The sequence below is a fragment of the Myodes glareolus genome, chromosome 14 (genome assembly GCF_982192425.1).
Source record: "Myodes glareolus chromosome 14, mMyoGla1.1, whole genome shotgun sequence".
Classification (NCBI taxonomy): domain Eukaryota; kingdom Metazoa; phylum Chordata; class Mammalia; order Rodentia; family Cricetidae; genus Myodes; species Myodes glareolus.
This window is the reverse complement of record NC_142039.1, coordinates 44,651,568-44,669,576: the sequence shown is the minus strand read 5'-3', so window position 1 is coordinate 44,669,576 and position 18,009 is coordinate 44,651,568. Positions and strand designations below refer to the sequence as shown.

At 36.1% G+C, this 18,009-nt stretch overlaps 2 protein-coding genes across 3 annotated transcripts; both read right to left on the bottom strand.

Annotated features, from left to right (window-relative positions):
• Positions 1-966: 966 nt before the first annotated feature.
• LOC148119858 (prolactin-3D4-like) lies at positions 967-6,026 on the bottom strand. Its single transcript, XM_087896669.1, has 4 exons — positions 5,877-6,026; positions 3,965-4,072; positions 2,260-2,439; positions 967-1,155 (listed from the first exon to the last, which is right to left on the bottom strand). The coding sequence occupies exons 1-4, from the start codon at positions 6,024-6,026 to the stop codon at positions 967-969; spliced, it is 627 nt and encodes a 208-aa protein (XP_087752795.1).
• Positions 6,027-9,798: 3,772 nt separating this feature from the next.
• On the bottom strand, positions 9,799-17,448 carry LOC125396342 (prolactin). 2 transcript variants are annotated; one of them, XM_048428177.3, is made up of 5 exons: positions 17,421-17,448; positions 15,575-15,747; positions 14,174-14,281; positions 11,474-11,653; positions 9,799-10,074 (listed from the first exon to the last, which is right to left on the bottom strand). In XM_048428177.3, the coding sequence occupies exons 1-5, from the start codon at positions 17,446-17,448 to the stop codon at positions 9,883-9,885; spliced, it is 681 nt and encodes a 226-aa protein (XP_048284134.1). In that variant the 3' UTR covers positions 9,799-9,882. The 2 variants fall into 2 exon arrangements, with proteins under 2 accessions (XP_048284134.1, XP_048284135.1); XM_048428178.3 differs by having other exon boundaries at positions 15,575-15,744.
• Between the last annotated feature and the right edge of the window lie 561 nt (positions 17,449-18,009).

Genomic DNA, 18,009 nt, shown 5'->3' with positions numbered 1-18,009 from the left:
TTAGTTTAGTGAACTGAGGTTTCAACGCAATTCCCACACTGTTGACATTGAAGAAACCACTGCCGAGTAAGGTCATATGTGGTTCATTACTGCAGTATGGCTTCGAAAATATGATCCTGATTTTCTATATGGGAAAAACCCACTAAAAGGTAACTAAATGAAAGCACATATATAAAAAAGAAAACAAAACTTTGAGCTGGGCAGTGGTGGCACATGCCTTTAATCAGTAACTTTGGAGGCAGAGTCAGGAGGATCTCTGTGAGTTCGAGGCCAGCCTGGTTAACAAAAGCTAGTTTCAGGACAGGCCCCAAAGCTACAGAGAAACCCTGTCTCGAAAAAAAAAAAACTTTAGAGTTAATTATATATTATTATATTATTCAACTACTCCTGAATAAAGACCTGCTCTGAAGTGCTCAATATATCCCGTCTCACTCCATTGGAGAAAAGTGATTTCTCTCTCCCTGAAAGGTATATGTGATAGTGCAGTTAATAGTCTTTATTGTGGTGGCAGGGTTTCATTTATTTATTCATTCAGATTTTTTAATATAACAAAATAAAATACAGACTGATGAAAGGAAAAGGGCCCAAGAGAGAGAAAAAGGATCAAAGACCCCCTCATTCCCACACACCAGTGCCCTATAAGAACAATACAATGGAAGCTACAATGTAAATGTAGAGGATCTGGTGCAGACATACAAGCCTTGTGAATGCTGCCTCAGTCTCTGGGAGTTCATGTGAGCTTTTCTCATACTGACTTGGTGAGCCTTGCTTTCTTAGGGTTCTCTATCCTCTGTGGTTCTTGCACTCTTTTGCCTCCTCTAATGCAGGATTCCCTGAACTCTGAGGGGAGGGATTTGACATCACATTTAGGGCTGAGCTCTTCAAGGACTCCCAGTCTCTGCATAATATTTGGCTGTGGATCTTTGGAATTTTTTTCTCATCTGGTGCAGGAGGAAGTTTCTCTGATTAATAGTTCTTCTTAAAGATGACACGGTTCTTCAGGACCTTGAGGTAACTTTCAACCTTTTGTGTGTCCCTTTTCAGGCAACGGCAGAGGTTATACATAACAAAAAGTTGAGTGTCTTCATCAGAAGACTGAAGTTCTCTCAGTCCTGACCAGGAAGGCGGATAATATTCGACAGCTCCAGGCTGGGTCTACAAACAAATGGGTAGATAACATTAACATTATAAGAATTTATTTCTCCTCCCACTTTATGTATGTATGAGTGTATAAATGTGTACGTGTACATGTATATTTGCAAATGGATTTGCTGATCAGTAGTCAGTCTTCAGTAAATATCCTACAATGAGATCACTTCTTTTCACTTTACTGAGAATTCACTTTAGATCTCCATATGTCTTCCTCCCTAAAGCTGTCCTTATATAGAGAAAATACTACACCCCTTTTTGATAAGAATAATGAGATTAAATCGGGTCCTAAAACATAGAAGGACATTTACAGACATGAGATATATTCTCAGGGCCAGCAGATATTTCTTCTAAATTTTAAATTGTTCAGTAGAAAATAGAGGTGTGTAAACTAGTTATAAATCATGGATTTTCAGAAACATGGGCCAAGTACCATAAAGTTATTAATAATCTAAGCATAGTAGTCTAATGAATGCACATATTTTGGACATGCTGTTGATTCCAGATGAAATATATCAATGTACAAGTAGGCAGATGGAAAATTACAAAGTTGTACTGGGTTCCACACAGAGATTTGAATCAGAGAAAAATGGACGAGCTAGTGTGAATTCTTTCAATTCCAGGAATATTACATATTCTTAATACTTTCCTTGATGTGTCTTTCATAATTCATGCTTCTAGTAGAGTGTCCTAATCTTTTAACTTTCAACTAAATATATTCTTTGTACTATGCATTTTCTGAAACCTAAGACATGATAAGCTCATTTTATTCAGTGTTTTAAGATACAGTCCAGGGAAACCAGGAAATGACTGTCATAAGATGACCTTCGACATAAAGCAGGAGTGTCTACAGCACCCCAAAAGCTACTTTCCAAATTACTATGAAGAACATTGGCTTCTTGTCATTGGTGTTAGAACCACCTGTGTATGCAGTTTTCGGTAAACACCTCAGGTGTTAGATGTACAAGTGGTCCCTTACTCGCTCAGTTGTCAACAAATGTGATATGAAAATTTTGGTCTTGCGAATGAATTATTTAAAAATTCTCCTCCTTGTACAAAACACCACTTTCATAAATAACATAAACAAAGAAATGTGAAGAGACAACTTACCCTGCTCAGTAGGATCTCAAGTCCCCCCAAAAGTTCTATAATTCCATTCTTCACATCATTGATTCTTTGCATCATTTCATTAGACTCTTCTGGGAGGGCAGCCGTGGCAAGTATCAGGTGTATCAGTGGATAGTCCCAGGCACGGGAAATTGCCATGACTGCTTTCAGAAGGTCTTCTGTCTAGGAAAGCATGATAAAGACCACTTTAAATGAAGTGAGATTCAAGAGGGTAGATATCTGTTGGTTTTACACAAAAATGGTGAATTATAATATATATTTCGTATTAATACACATTTTTCACAGTATCTACACATTGTAGAATTATAAAATTTTAGCCACTATACTAGAGTTTGTTAAATAAAGTTAGATATGAACAATTTTGTTTTATACTGACAGGTCAAAATAATTGCTTTTTACTTTCCCTCTCTATTCAACCATCTGTCTTTGTGGTGGCTTGACAGAAAATGGCTCCCAAATACAAAGTGCGACTTTGTTGGAGTAGGTGTGGTCTTGCTGGAGGAAGTGTGTCACTGTGGGGTGGGCTTTGAGGTGTCATATATGCTCAAGCTATGCCCAATGAGACAGTTCACTCCCGTTAGCCTTTGGTTTAAGATTCAATGACACTCAGCACCAGCATCATGTCTGCATGCACGCTATCTTATTCCCTGCCCCAAAGATGATAATACATTAAACTTCTGTAGCAAGTAACTACAATTAAATATTTTCCTTTATAAGAGTTTCTGTGGTCATGGTGTCCCTTCACAGCAATAAAAACCCTAATAAAATATGTTCTTTTGTATTACCAACCCTCTCTGTGAGAAATCTAGGCTGCCTGGGACTCAGTAAGTGACTTCAGGACTTGGTTTTAGATAAAATAGATAACAACCCTGTCAGGAGAAAGTGGTCCAAATAATTTCCACACAAATGAATCACACTGATCTCTCATATATCACTCCGGGCTTTTATATTATGGTAGAGTATTAAAATAATGGCATATTGATGGAAACATAGCTTTCAAAACCATATTTTTCTCCATCTGCATGACTCCCCATTATATGAGTACACATATAAATCTGATGGTAAATAAAATCAAACCCTGCTTCACATAGAGAGTGAGAAGGAAAAGATCCTAACACAAAATTATGTGTTTGTACAGACCCCATCAAACAGGGACCATTCTGTGACTCAAGATAACAGGAAGAAGAGGGGCCTCTTTTACAGCCTCTTTCCTCTAATGACAAGAAGAAGGCAGACAAGTCAGGGAAGGCTGCACATAATGAAGAAACTGAAGTGGGACCAAGAAATCTTATAAACTGAAGTAGCATCCTTCAGAGGAGGGGCCTTTAGCATTAGAACATAAAAACTACTGTATCTGCATTTATTGCACATGTTTGTGAGTGTATACCAAAACAAAAGTGTCCAATTTATATTAAAGCTTCCCAGAGAGTAACAAGAGCAACCCCACCATGGCGATGCTAGAAATTGTCCTGGGAACTTCTGAAGTTGCTATAATGTAAGTTGGCATTGGCCTGGTGGGTAAGTTATCAACTGTGAGATGTGTAAATTGTTTATTAACTGTTGCTTCCTTCTCCATGCTAAGGATCAGAGATCACCCATATTTGACCCCTGTAACCACGTGAAGAGCTACTAAACTCTGCTCAGTTTTATTTGTTTCGGTGCAAACCAAGAAAAAATAAACACCTACTTTTGTTTCACGGATTTGCTTAAAATTCTGTGGAGTCCTGATGGATGCGGTGTGGCACTCGATGGGCACCTTGTCATTTAACCAACTTACTTTAGCAAACTTTACATTCTGAAAGAAATGATATGATTCAATGCATTGGATTTCAGAATTGAATGAAAACATATATGACCATAGCATCAATGTCCTTGACAGAACTTTTTTTTAAACAAATCAATGAGAACATAAAAATTAAAACATGGGAATAAAGCAAATACATTTGCTCATTTTTCCCCTTTAGATATCCAATCTCATATACTGACCTCCCAACCTCTAACTCTTTATTAATATTCTCTTATTTGTCCCTTAAAATGTTTTTGTTGGCATAACAGGCACCACAAACATTACAAACTCCAAATCAAAAACTTACAATGTTAAATATAGTTTTCCCTAGGATTTGAACTGTATTATAAAATAGTAAATTTTGCAAATTTATAAATGTCTTGTATATTCATTAACTCAAAATGGTGTTCTTCATTTAATTCATAATTACAAATTTATCTTTATTCTAAAATTCTGTCATGTCTTTATATTTGTATAATGCCAGGTCAGTGTTGAAAGTAGAATGAAGTAATGTTGACACAATCAAAACATAAAAAAAATCTAGCCTTAATTTATGAATACATTTAGCAAGGAGTGAAGGAAAATGCACTAATATTAAAGTTTATATAATAATCAATTGTGAATTATATTTTCTCAGGTATTTATTTTTTAAATACAAATTTTTTAATACTAGCCCTGATAACATTTGGAGGAAGTTAATGGGTTTCTGGGAATGCCATGCAGTGGAAAGATTGTGAGAGACAATCAGAGAAGGAAATGACTAAAAGGAGTTTTCACCAATGAGTGAAAATCACAATGGAGATGTATACTCTTCTCAACTCTAAAGACACATTCTCCTAGCTTTTAATCTTGTATTTTCCTTCTTGACAGAACCCAGAGGTCACATGTCATCATTAGGAAGGGGGGAACATTTCCCCTCTACACAAGTTCTCTTTTGCAAGCAGATGCTACACACTGAAAATATTAAACAATATTTCTTCACATTTTGGAGTATCTGAGCAGTTGGATGTCACCCCCCCTCGATTTACATGGTTGTTTAACTTTTATTCTGTGCATTCACTTCACTGCAGTATAATTATCCCACACTGAATATCTGCAGTTGAGAATTTCTGTAGAGAGTGCAGCCCTCCATAAAAGACCAAGAAGTCATAGTTCTATCCTGCGGTTCATTTGGGATTTGATATTAAAAGTGAAAGTTCAAATTATGTTTTTATTTTTAAAGTCTATTACTTACAAAATAGAAATACCATTTCATTCTTAAAAACACTTGAGATTTTATACAAGCTCCCAGGTTCTCTGATGTAGGAGGGTCATCTGTCTATGTGTTACTTTCATTGGTTAATAAAGAAACTGCCTTGGCTTTTTGATAGGGCAGAATTTAGATAGGTGGAGTAGACCAAACATAATACTGGGAAGAAGGGAAGTGAGGCAGACACCATGATTTCCCTTCCCGAGATGGTCGCTGGCTAGACATATGCTGGTAAGCCACGGCCTCATAGTGGCATACAGATTATTAGAAATGGGTTAGTCAATATGTGAGAGTTAGCCAATAAGAGGCTAGAACTAATGGGTCAGGCAGTGTTTAAATGAATACAGTTTCCGTGTAATTATTTCGGGTAAAGCTAGCCAGGCAGTGGGAAGTGGCCCACCTCTCCCTCTACAGTTCTCCAATTCACATTTTATTATCTGCTTCCTTCTATTACCTATAAAATTTTGTCACATCAATGTCAGATAGTGATAATTTCTGTTTTAATTAGTAGCATTTTCTGCAGGCCCCATTAGAGAGAAAACAAGAAGCAACCGAGGAACTTACAAATTCGTGATATATGTCTGCAGACATGTCATAGTTGGTATGAGACTTTTCAATCACATGATCATACAGGTCTTTAATGGACAAGACATCTGGTGTGGAGGACACATTTTCCCAAAGGAGCAGATTTGCCAACAGCAGCAACAGACACATCACCGCTTTAAGAGAAATGAAATGAGAGAATCTATTCAATGGAGTCTTCAAGAGTTAATTGTCTGGGAATTTTGTCTGTTCTGTAGGCCCGCTGCTACATGATTTGGCTTGATATAGGTGAAGAGGGAATATTCTTTTTAAACTGGGAAAATATAGGGAAATAAATATATTTCTCTGACACACAGCTTAGAACCAGAGATATCATTCCACAGTTAGGGCTTGCAAGGTGAACTTCTCAACTATGCAAATACATGGAGCTTTAATTAACCCCAAGTCAAGGTCTTCAAGTCATTGTTGGCACTTGTCTGAAAGTTTTAGGGTTTTATGTTCCCTTTCCATTTCAGGAAATTAACTTGACAGCTCTAACTAATCCATTTTCTTGTAAATACCCCTTAAATGTTAAGGGGTAGCTCTTAAGTGCTTTTCTTTTTTTCATGTCCTTTAACATGTTCTAAATTGGTAAAAACACAAACATGCTATTATCAGCTACATTAGGCTTCATAAATGAATGTTTATTCAGATTGATGTATTAAGCAAGCAAATACATATCTAAACCCTGGTAATTAAACATAATTACAACATCCTCTTTCTGTACCTAAAATAATTAGATCATTAAACCTTTATTCTTCATAATGAACATTTTCTCAGTAATTCAAATTGGTCATTTGAGTTGTATTTCTTCTTCTAGAAGGAGAGCATGCAATGGAAAATGTTTACTACAAAGTACCCCTTAGATATCAGCACTATTGGCCACCCCTTACCTATCAATATTGTCTATCAATAAAATGCAAAATGAAAACCACTGATCTCACACTTGACTGAGTGATTACATCCTAAAACATTCTCTACTCTCTGTTGCCTTATCTCCAGGTGAGGCATAATAATCAAACACTGGTTCTTAAAAGAGCAGACCTGATCACACCATAGAAAATATGCTTTTCACTGAAGACAACTTATGTTGGAGAGGTTGTGGAGTAAAGGGAACATTCCTGCATTGCTGGTGAGAGTGGAAACTGGTACAGCTCCTTTGGATATTAGTATGGCGATTTCTCAGAAAATTAAGAAACAACCTTCCTCAAGATCCAGCAATACCACTTTTGGGTATATACCCAAAGGATGCTCAATTGTATCACAAGGACATGTGCTCAATTATGTTCATAGCAGCACTGTTTGTCATAGCCAGAACCTGGAAACAACCTAAACGCTCCTTGTCCGAAGAGTGGATAAGGAAAATGTGGTACATTTACACAATGGAATACTAGACAGCAGAAAACAAAAATAATGGCATCTTGAAATTTGCAGGCAAATGGATGGAGCTAGAAAACATCTTATTGAGTAAAGTAATTCAGACCCAGAAAGACAATAATCGGATGTACGCACTCATAAGTGGTTATACACATAAAGCAAAAAAAAAAAAAAAATCAGCCTACAAATTACAATCCCAGAAAATCTAGACAACAATGAGCACCCTAAGAGAGAGTTACATGGATCTAATCTACATGGGAAGTAAAAAAAAAAGACAAGATCTCCTGAGTAAATTGGGAGCATGGGGACAATGGGAAAGGGTTGAAGGGAAGGGTAGCCAAAAAATGTATAGCTTAATAAAATAAAAGAAAAGAAAGAAAAAGAAAATATACTTTTCAAACATACCTTTATGACATAATTCATTGAAAAAGCTTAGGGGAACATGACAGAGGGCTACTTACAGGAGCAGGGTTGAGCTGAAGTCAGCTGCATCTCTTAGAACGTAGATCACAACGTAGTCTCCAATTCAGGAAAGCTGTTTGACCTCACTACTGCTTTCATTCAATGTTCTACGTACTATATATGCAAAAAGAATTACTCGAAGCCAAGCAGATATGGGGCACAGATTGAATCAAGATCTACAGATCAGTGACCCTTTTCCTTTAGGGAATATGGACATCCTATTTACCTTTAACACAGTCCTACTTATATGTGTTTCTTTGATTCCCCCCCATGTTATCTAGAGGCTTCAAGTCATTCTGGAAATCTCCAAGACCATCTCTGTTTCATGGTTACTCATTTCCAGATTAGCAGTAGAAATGAAATTTCCCCCAATATTTTGCCTTAGTTCATGATCTTATGTCTGCCATATTTTCTCCAGAGTTTCTTGAGTGTTTCAGGTGATGATAAATGCTGTTGACATTTATAGGAGCATGAACCACCCTATCTCAGCAACAATCAATAATCCTAGATGTTTTAATAATACACAAATCTCTTTCCTTAGCCACCAACACTGGGAAATGTTTCTCTCAACAGAGTAGGTAACAGTTCTGGGAAACAACATATCTGACCAAAAATGTTCAGAAGACACTTTGACAGATCACATCCATTTAACAAAACTTTGATCAGATCCTTATTGGTGAGGACCATGACCTCCTTAAGCACTGTTATTATTTTTCTGTTTGTTTTTCTTACTGTCTTCAAATATAACATCTGGATTATCTCATGTGAGGTGAGCCTTAAATCAAATCAGATTATTGTTGGTTGCAGCTTGCAACTGTTGTGCCACTGTCTCTTTAGCAGAGAAAACTTTGCTGGGCTTCCCTTACCATGTTGCTGAGCTATAGCAATTATTGTCAACTATCCTGAAATATTCTATTGAGGTATTTTAGTGTTTCAGGTGACAAATGCTTTTGGTACTATGGAAGCCATTGCAAGGGTTGGAAATTTCTTCACTATTATAAACTCATTTTTTAAAAAGAAAAATATTTTGCAACAAAGTATTCTTTAGTACATTCAGTAATGGTGTCTATGCCTTTAATTATGCTGTGAAACCAGCAACAGTTCATAAGTATGCATAGATTAGGGGCATCATGTGCCTCCTTTTCTAAAATCTGCTAATACAGATCTTATGCACTGGCCATTATTCAATGACTTTATAAATGTCAGGAATGTCTACTCCTATGTCTGATGGACACCTATGTGCAAATTTTTAAACTGTTAGATTTATTGGTTTTTCAGATGCATTTTCCCACTAATAATTCATGTAGAGGATAGAAATTTATTTAAAAATAAATAATGGAAAGTTATTTACCAGTTTCAAGAGAGTGAAAAATTGTCACTTAATTAGTATTCTGTGGGAACAATAATACAGTTTTAAGAACATCTCCTACAGTAAAGTTTGTCCTCAGTCTGGTATCAACGCTTTCTCTGAAAGCAAGTTTCTCAGCATGTTTGGAAAACACTGCTCTACTTAATATTCTGTAATCTGATATCACTCTGTCTGAATCTCAGTTTCTTCATTTTGTCATATTGAGTAAAATGATTAATGTAAGGTCTTGGGAGTCCACAGGAGAATTGGTGAAATCAATTTTTAGAGATATCTAGGGCTAATCCATGGTTGTATCCTAATACTTTGAGATTGCTTAGCTGATAGTGTGCTGTCTAGAAGCTACTCAGTTCCATAGCACTTGATTTATACAATTCTGTACGAGAAATTTGTCTCTTAGTAATGGTCTAGCTTTCAATCTTTTGATAGACGAGATGGACTTCTTAATAATGAATTCTTTCTTCAATTCTAAGACTCTGCCCATATTAACTTTCTACACTTTTCAGTTACTTTGCCATTCGCATTATTTATGAGTCTTGAGCCTGTTATTTGTGACAAAATTTGATGATATGATGATGTCAGTGAAACATTTTGTAATAAATTAACAAATGAAACATTGACAGATGGCCTTTTCAGACTTCATCATTTTCAAAAAGTTTGTTTTTATTCTTTAAGAAGCGACCCATGCACCCAAGCATGCTCTGAAAGGCATAGTACTAATAGAAGTTTTGAAGAAATAGACTGTTAAGAACCATGTCAGAAGTACATGGAATGAATGTGGACTTAGCAGTTGTTGTTATGGACAATTCTGCATCTCAGGAGCTTGAGATAATTATCAACCTTGTGGGAATCCCTGCGCAGGCAGCGGATCTTGTTGTAAAGAGCCAAGTCTCTGGATTCTTCATCAGTTCCCTGCAGGGATGGAAATTGTGACCAAACGGAGTAGATCTCATTTCCTTTGGCTTCAGGATAGGCCTAATTAGAAAACAGAAAATTCAAATTCATATGTTAGCATTTTTATATCTGTATTTCATCTTATGGTTAAATGCTTCTTTTGGAGGAAAGATCAATGTAAAATTTTAGTCAAATTCATGGATATTTTTAGGCAGGGTGCAAGTCTGTCAGGCATCTAAAAGTTTGAACCAGAGTTCATAGATATGTTTTGTATTACGCATGCGATCTGAGTTGAAGTTTGTCTTTTCCATGTATACAGTCAATAACCAGGCCCTCGGCTTTTACCAAGGTATGGTGAAAGAGGGGGTGTCTGCTCCCTTACCTAAAGTGCTTCTCTGTATTAACAACAACCTTGTACTTGGCTTTTTCTGATAATGGATCACTTGCCATCTTACTGTTTTGAACTGAATTGCACATATTTGGAAACTTAACAACGAGGAATAATACTTAATGCCTTATTGTGTCTTATTGTGAAATTATCACTAAGTCAGAATGTAGCATCACAGAAATGAAGACAATACCTTGAAATCAGAGTGTTTCCTGCATATGTTGCTGGTTTAATGGCTTTATTTGTATTTTCATTTGTGTGTATTCCTCAGATGAGCACTTTCTCATACACATTACAAAATATGGCATGTACACCAGAACATATATGATGTTAACATACACCAAATAGCTAAGAAGAAATCTAAAGCAGTTAGTATGCATGGACTCCTACTTATTTTTATCAAATGTATTTTATCTTTGTGATTTCAGAATGCGGATTTGGTATTATTCTCACTAGCCCTGTCATTTATCTTAATTGGAGAAATTAAAAATACGAAATCAACTTAGGTATGTCAAATGATTTAGACATATCAAATGCAATGACATGAGTTTGATGTAGGAAACCAGAGTGAAACAACATGTAGGATGAACAATTTAAAGAAAATGTGCCTATTTGAGAGTTTCTGAAACAGTATTGATGACCCATCCTTAACTTTCCAGTTTCCTCTGGACAGGGCCAAAGTTGGCAGGAGAATTTCTAATTGGATTTTGACTTTCTTTTCTCTTCCTCAACACTTTACTTCTCTGGTGTATTTTTGGAAGAGGTATGTAAACAGAATGCCAATCCATATACATGAATTCTCTTCAAGAAAGTTTTATCTTGTCAATTTTTTAGTCTATTTTTCTTTTATTGTGGAATGTTTAACCAGTCGTTTGTGGATTACTAAAAAGCATCAGGAAGACCACACCTATCCAACACTGTAGTTGATGTCCAGGATTTGGAGATATTAGAATCTACTGTGTAAGAATTTGGTTCTTGTTTTAATAACACTCTACAATGTAGAATGCCCGAGCTTTACTCTTCCAAAGAAAAGTTTTTCATAATTGTTTCTCACTGTAACCATCAGCAATGAAGTCTCAGGGAACTGCTCACCTGGCCAAGTATCTTCTCAATTCCCTCTAACAGGCGCTTGTTTTGTTCGCCAATTTCTTTGGCTCTTGATATGATAGCATCAGAGGCTTCATGAATACCATCTACTTCAGTTACTAGTTGAAACAGAGGGTCGTTCCAAGAGTGCACCAAACTGAGTATCAGGTTCAGAAGGACTTCCGGCTAAGCAATCATGTTGAACAATAGTTAAAGTAAGCAAAATACAGCTGAGTTGGTTACATACAGCTTTTGTTCACAAAGGTGGAACTAAAATATTTATTTTTATAACTATGTGTGTACTAATCTGTTTCTAGACCACAAATGTAATAGAAAAGTAAAGTTTAACTATTGGCATATTCTTTGAAAAAGTCAAACAAAAAATGTCTTATTTAAATTACTATTTTTCTTTCTGTATTTGTGTTTTTGTGTTTGTGTGTATCTCGTGTGTGTGTGTGTGTGTGTGTGTGTGTGTGTGTGTGTGTGTGTGTATGTGCAGGTATGCATGCACAGGCTTTTGGAAGCTTGGAAGGTAAAAAGCAATGTTAAGTGCTATTGATCATATGCAGTCCACTGTTTTATGAGACATGGTATCTCACTAGCCTGGAAATTTCTCAGGAGCCTAGGCTGACTAGCTAGACTGTCTTCACCTTTCCAGGGCTGAGACTGTAAGAATGCAGCCTCAGGCTTTGTTTGTTTGTTTGTTTCTGACAGTAACCATGGTGGAATTTTTGTTTTGTTTTGTTTTGTTTTACTTCTTGGCTGACGCAGAAAATAGTTTACCTGTTTTTGATTCCTGAGTGTTAGAATTAAAAGCATGCACCACCGTGCCAAGCTACTTTCATGACTGGATTTTTAAAATTTTGAGAATCTAATTCAGATTCTCATACTTACATGGAAAGAAATAAATTTAGTTATATCTCCTTAGCCTTTAAATTACTGACTTTTCTACTAAGACAAAATTCCCTGTGCTAGATAGCCCTCTGAAATTTTACAATCTGACTTCATCAATAGGCCTTTTTTTCTATTTTATTACCTTGTACATCCAATAGAAACAAAAGTTTGGTGGGACTCAGTTGGTACCAGAACTTAGGAGGTTCCAGGAGGACCTCAGGGAAGATACATACCACCCCAATCAATGATTAGTAGCCCAAATAATTTTCACACTAATTAATAAGACTGATTATTACGTGAATATATTATTTTTATCTAATTTTATTTTGCTGAAAGAAAGATACAATAAAGAGAGCATGACTCCCTTTTCATCACTTCTAGAAGAAAGGCCCATTAGTTGGTGTGTACAGTGAAGAATAAAGACACAGTACTGTATTTAAACGAAAGTATAAGTGAAAATCACAATGGAGATTTGCTCACTTCACAAACTGTACAATAAACTCTTCCCTGATTTGGCTGTCAAGATGTCTGTTGTGTATTCGAGTGGTAATGGAAATGATGGGGTGAGCACAGGGCAAGGGACATTGCAATAGAGAAGTATAAAGGGTATGAGGGGAAAGAGAAGGGAAAATGGTAATGGCAACACGGGTTCCTGGGAGCACACAGCGCCTGAGTGAGTAAGAGTGAGAGCTTGGGTTGGATGAAGCCACCACTCCTTTACTGACAGCACTGAAACTGACACAAACTCAGTATTACCTCTTAGAGGCCAAGTTCCTTATCTCAGCAAGTAAAATAATAATACATTGCAATGTGGGACTTTTTGTAAGGAAGAATTCAAGCAATGTAAATAGTGCGCTGTGTGGAGAGTCTAGCATTGGAGCGTCTTTTACCAAACATTTTGTTTAGTCTTCACCCTGGGACTGCTGTTTCTCTTTAGTTATCACTATAATATTAATGAGAACAGAAAGAATATAGAACTCAGATGTCTCTAATAAAGTAGAGAACATATCATACTTTGGGTATATATAAACATATATACATATATCATATAAATTTATATCTAAACACATAATGTATTGAGAAAAGATGAATGTCACTAGCTAACCAAGTAGACCAAAATATCTTTTGAGACAAGGTCTCCATTTGGGCTCTCTCTAACATAATCATCTTATGTATATATTTTGATTTCAGACATGCTGAGATGGGTTAAGACATAGTTTATAAAATTAATAATTAGACCTGCTGTAACATTAAGATGTTATTATTATAAGAGATCACAGGCACAACTGTGAGAAACACAAGCATGTATTTTCCTGATACTGCTTCACGAGGGGACTTTCAGTTAAGGTACAGAAGAAGACAAAGAAGTCTGGGAAGAATGCCGATGTTGTTAGAGAAGCAGAAGTGGGACCAGGAGAACTTGAAAGTTAAGGAGTGAAAGTGTAGTGGTCAGTAATGGATGCTGCCTGCGGAGTTCCTGAAACAACAAACAAATGCAAATGAGTCCGCATTTCCTACATATGTATGAATGTCAATGTAGTCATGATCATGAAATTAATTTCAAAGTTTCCTACTGAATAACATGCAACATCTTCTTCATGGAAGGTTCATGACTGTTACAATTTTATTATGTATGCCATTTCACTCTTATCCCTTCTCCAATGTGTATTTGATTTGGCAAGTAACTTTTTCTCTCTTCTGTTTTTCATGTGTGATTACTATACCTATCTCAGTACTCTAATAACCTGGAGAACACCAAAAACCTATCTACTACGTCACTTATGTCAGGCACGAAATCAGGTGAGAACTCACAGGGACCTGCTGGGCTTCTTCCTTGTCTTCGGGGGTAGCCAGGGAAGAAGTGGGACAGTCATTGATGGCCTTGGCGATAAATTCATGGTCTTGAGCATACTGCTTTTCCTGGCAATGGGAGAAACATCACATCAATAAAGTTTATGAATTAAAAAATATATAACCAGAATATTAATGCACTTTGTATATATTTGAGTTTTAAATTAGCTTAACACTTTTAATTAAGGAAGTAAATAATATTATTTCTACTTATTCCGCAATTATATCCCTATTTTTCTCACCACCAATGTCTAATATTCCAACAAAACTCTATACTGTCTTGTTTCCTTGTCTTATCTTTTTATAAATTGAAAAATGTTAAGCAATGAACTATTAAGATAAAAAGTTATCTATATTTTTTTTTTCTTTTGAGACAGGGCCTATCCTGGAATTAGCTCTTTTAGACCAGGCTGGTCTCGAACTCACAGGGATCCACGTGCCTCTGCCTCCTGAGTGCTGGGATTAAAGGCATAAGTCACCACAGCCCGACCTAAAAAGTTATCTAATATGTCAATTGCAATTAATATTTAATCATTTAGATAATTTTATTATTTATTTATTGTATAAAGTATCATCCTAAACAAAAATTACTAAGAATTCTGAAAATTTAGAAAAATTTCAAAGAAGATTTAAAAAGTAAACTATGATTAGTGATCCGTCAATAATTCAAAGAAATGTCAGAAAGTACAGAGAACACTATGAATTCATATTTATTACTAATGATGAGTCACTTAATAGATACACATCGAAGTACTGAAACTGTCACTGGCCATGAACTTGTAGGCTAACTCAAAGAAATAACAAAAGTCCTCTAAAAGACCTTCAGCAGCATGAGAAGACCTTTTTCTACTTCTGAACCAGCCTTCCTATTGTAATTGAAACCATGCTCAGAAAGTTTTAACACAGGACCCTTAGCATTGGGGACTGTCTGAGCACTGATTGTTTTTATTTCCCTTTCTTCATGTGGGTTTAGTTTAGGTTAATTCTAGCCCATCCACAAAGTTTACTACTTCTATGATGTTTCTCATCACTGGGCATCTGCAGAGCACTAAGTGAAAAATGTCCCTGGAGTCAGGACCCCAAAGACTGGGAATTTAGACACTTTCCTCAACTATACTGAGGGCTTTACATCTCAAGCTTAAGTTTAGAAACATGCATTACAAAAAAAAAGAAAGAAAAATCATTTCACTTTTGTAAATCTTTAAGATTTCATGAAATTGCCCCATTCTTGTCCCACTTTTTATCAGCTAGCATTTCTTTTTCCCTTGAAGATGCAGTCTTTGAAGTTTGGATAATTGTCTACATTGTACTGTAGCAAAGAGGCCCCTTTCAGCAGACGCCAGAAATGAGTGAAGTACTTACAAATTCAATGAACATATCTGCAGACATCATATAGACATAGTGAGAGAGCATGATCACCCGGTCAAACAGCTCCTGGAGAGTCATCTGGCAGTTCCCACTGGGACAGATTGGCAGGGGGTGCACATTTTGGCAGAACAGCAGGTTAAACATCACAAGCAGCAGGAGTGTGCCTGCTCAGTAAACACAGAAACCAGTGTGAGATGATTTTGTTCAACTGAAAGGAAACCTTATCTGTCTTTAGCACTTGACACGAATGGTTGCATCTGTGGGGAAAGAAGACTCAGTATCTTCCACTTGCTTGCTTACCCATATATTAACATTTTCGCAGATATGTAGCTTAAATAGGTTGGATCTTGTCATTTTGTATTTGACTCAGAAGTGGTTGTGCACTTTGCAAACATTCTGAACATAAACTGGAGAGCACAAATCAGTCTAAACTACTTTATTAAGTCAATCTCTAAAGACAATTTTATGTTGTGGTAGTTTCTTCTGGTCTTAAGTAATCACATTCTCTAACCAAACTGCTATACAATGTTACTAAATAGCCTATTAGGTGTAAACATAAAGTGAAATTGGGATATCGTTCTTAAAAAATACTTCTAATTTTCCAAAAACATACTTCAAATATATTTATGTAATGCAAAATACATAAATGTGTGTGCACGTGTATGCTCTTGCATTTATGTGTGTATCAGGAGACTTGGTAGTTTATATGTGTGAGAGAAATATGTGTGAGAGAAATAAAACTATAGCAGCAGCTTTTGTAAATTGATAATTAGATAATCTCTAACTCTAAGTACACTTTTTTGAACATTTATCGTTTGAGGAATTTTCAGTCTAAGATCAGATAAAATAGAAAAAGCGTTTGTTGTACATATTACAAAACACATTTTATGATACTACTAATACTTTCATTTTTTGAAATGACACCAAGAAAGAAATTTCTTAGTACTAGACTCCCGATTTTTCCTCCTTCTATTGAAATGTCATTTGGTTTCAATTAAATTGTTAGAACAGTGTAAAACAGATACCTACTATCATTATGTAGATTATGCCTGCATCATTGAAAGTTTCACGATTTATTTAAACTGGCCAGCTTATTCAGAGATTTGGCAACCAGACAGCGTTACTTGCTTTCTTCTAGAGTCTGACAGGTGGACCAATGTTCCTGTGGTCCGTGACAGTACAAGTTCTCAGTCTGAGCAATACCAAATCTCTGAGTTGGATTTCTCCTTGTTCTCAAGCTGACTTTGCAGTCGAGGATATTTAAGATCATCCATTCTTTCTACCTAGTAGCTGCCAGTAGTATCCTCCTTTTTCCTTTCTTACTTACATTATGTTAGCACAAATGGCCTCTAGATATTGTTACAACTCTGGAAGGACACCTTTCTCGTTAGAAAGCCACTGATATAAAAGTCTGTTATATTAAGTAGGAATCATTTCTTAATCACATAATATGATAGACTTCTAAACTCCTTTGATTCCAAGACAACTACCTCTCTGAAAATGTGGTGACTCATGGCTGGAGTGCAAGGTTGGTGTCCTATGATGTTCCCATTACCTTCTGTGGAATCTCAACAACTCTACCATCCTTGCTCTAAACTTAATTTTCTCTATTTTCATTATCTGTTGCTATGAATAAGGGATCCAGTTATTTTGTACATAACCACAGCTTTCTTGGGTTCATGTTGGCTTTAGTCATGCCATGTCTGGAGAAAAGCAATTATTCCCCATCCCTCTCTAAAGTGGAAATCTGCATTAGGTAAATTTTTAGACTAGACAACCCCATATCTCCTCTGCCAAGAATATAGAGAAAGCCAATTACTCACTGAACTGCAGCACGTACCTTTTCGATCTGACCCTTGGCTGTTCATGGTGGTGATTATTGCTGGGAGCACCCTTCACCAAAGAAGGCCTGAGAGAACCACATCTTTTTCATCTGCAGATATTGGCTTTATAAACCTTTGATATCTTCATGAATATATATAATCAGGCAGATTCTTCCCCTCCATCTCATCTATTTCCATCATTACGATTGCCCCCATAATTTTAAACATCAAGTGGTATTTTATTTCTTATTCATATTCAGGAAGACATATTGGCCAGAAATGAAGGATTTTGATTAATTACTGCGAAAGGAAATGAGAGAAATGCTGAGGGTGAGACCTTGAGTCTAGTCTGAGCTAGAGAATCTATAAAACTTATAGAAGGCAATTCCTTTAGAATTTACCCTTATTTCTTCACAGAATTTACAACATGTGTAGTGGTTTTTGGCTTACAAAATAGCTTCAGACAATGCATATTATAAAGTTTGTCATTCAAGATTATTGGGCGAATTAAAATTTTCTATATATATGTGTGTGTGTGTGTGTGTGTGTGTGTGTGTGTGCTGAATACAAGCAAATGTGGACTTAAGCTTGAAAGAGCAGAATTTT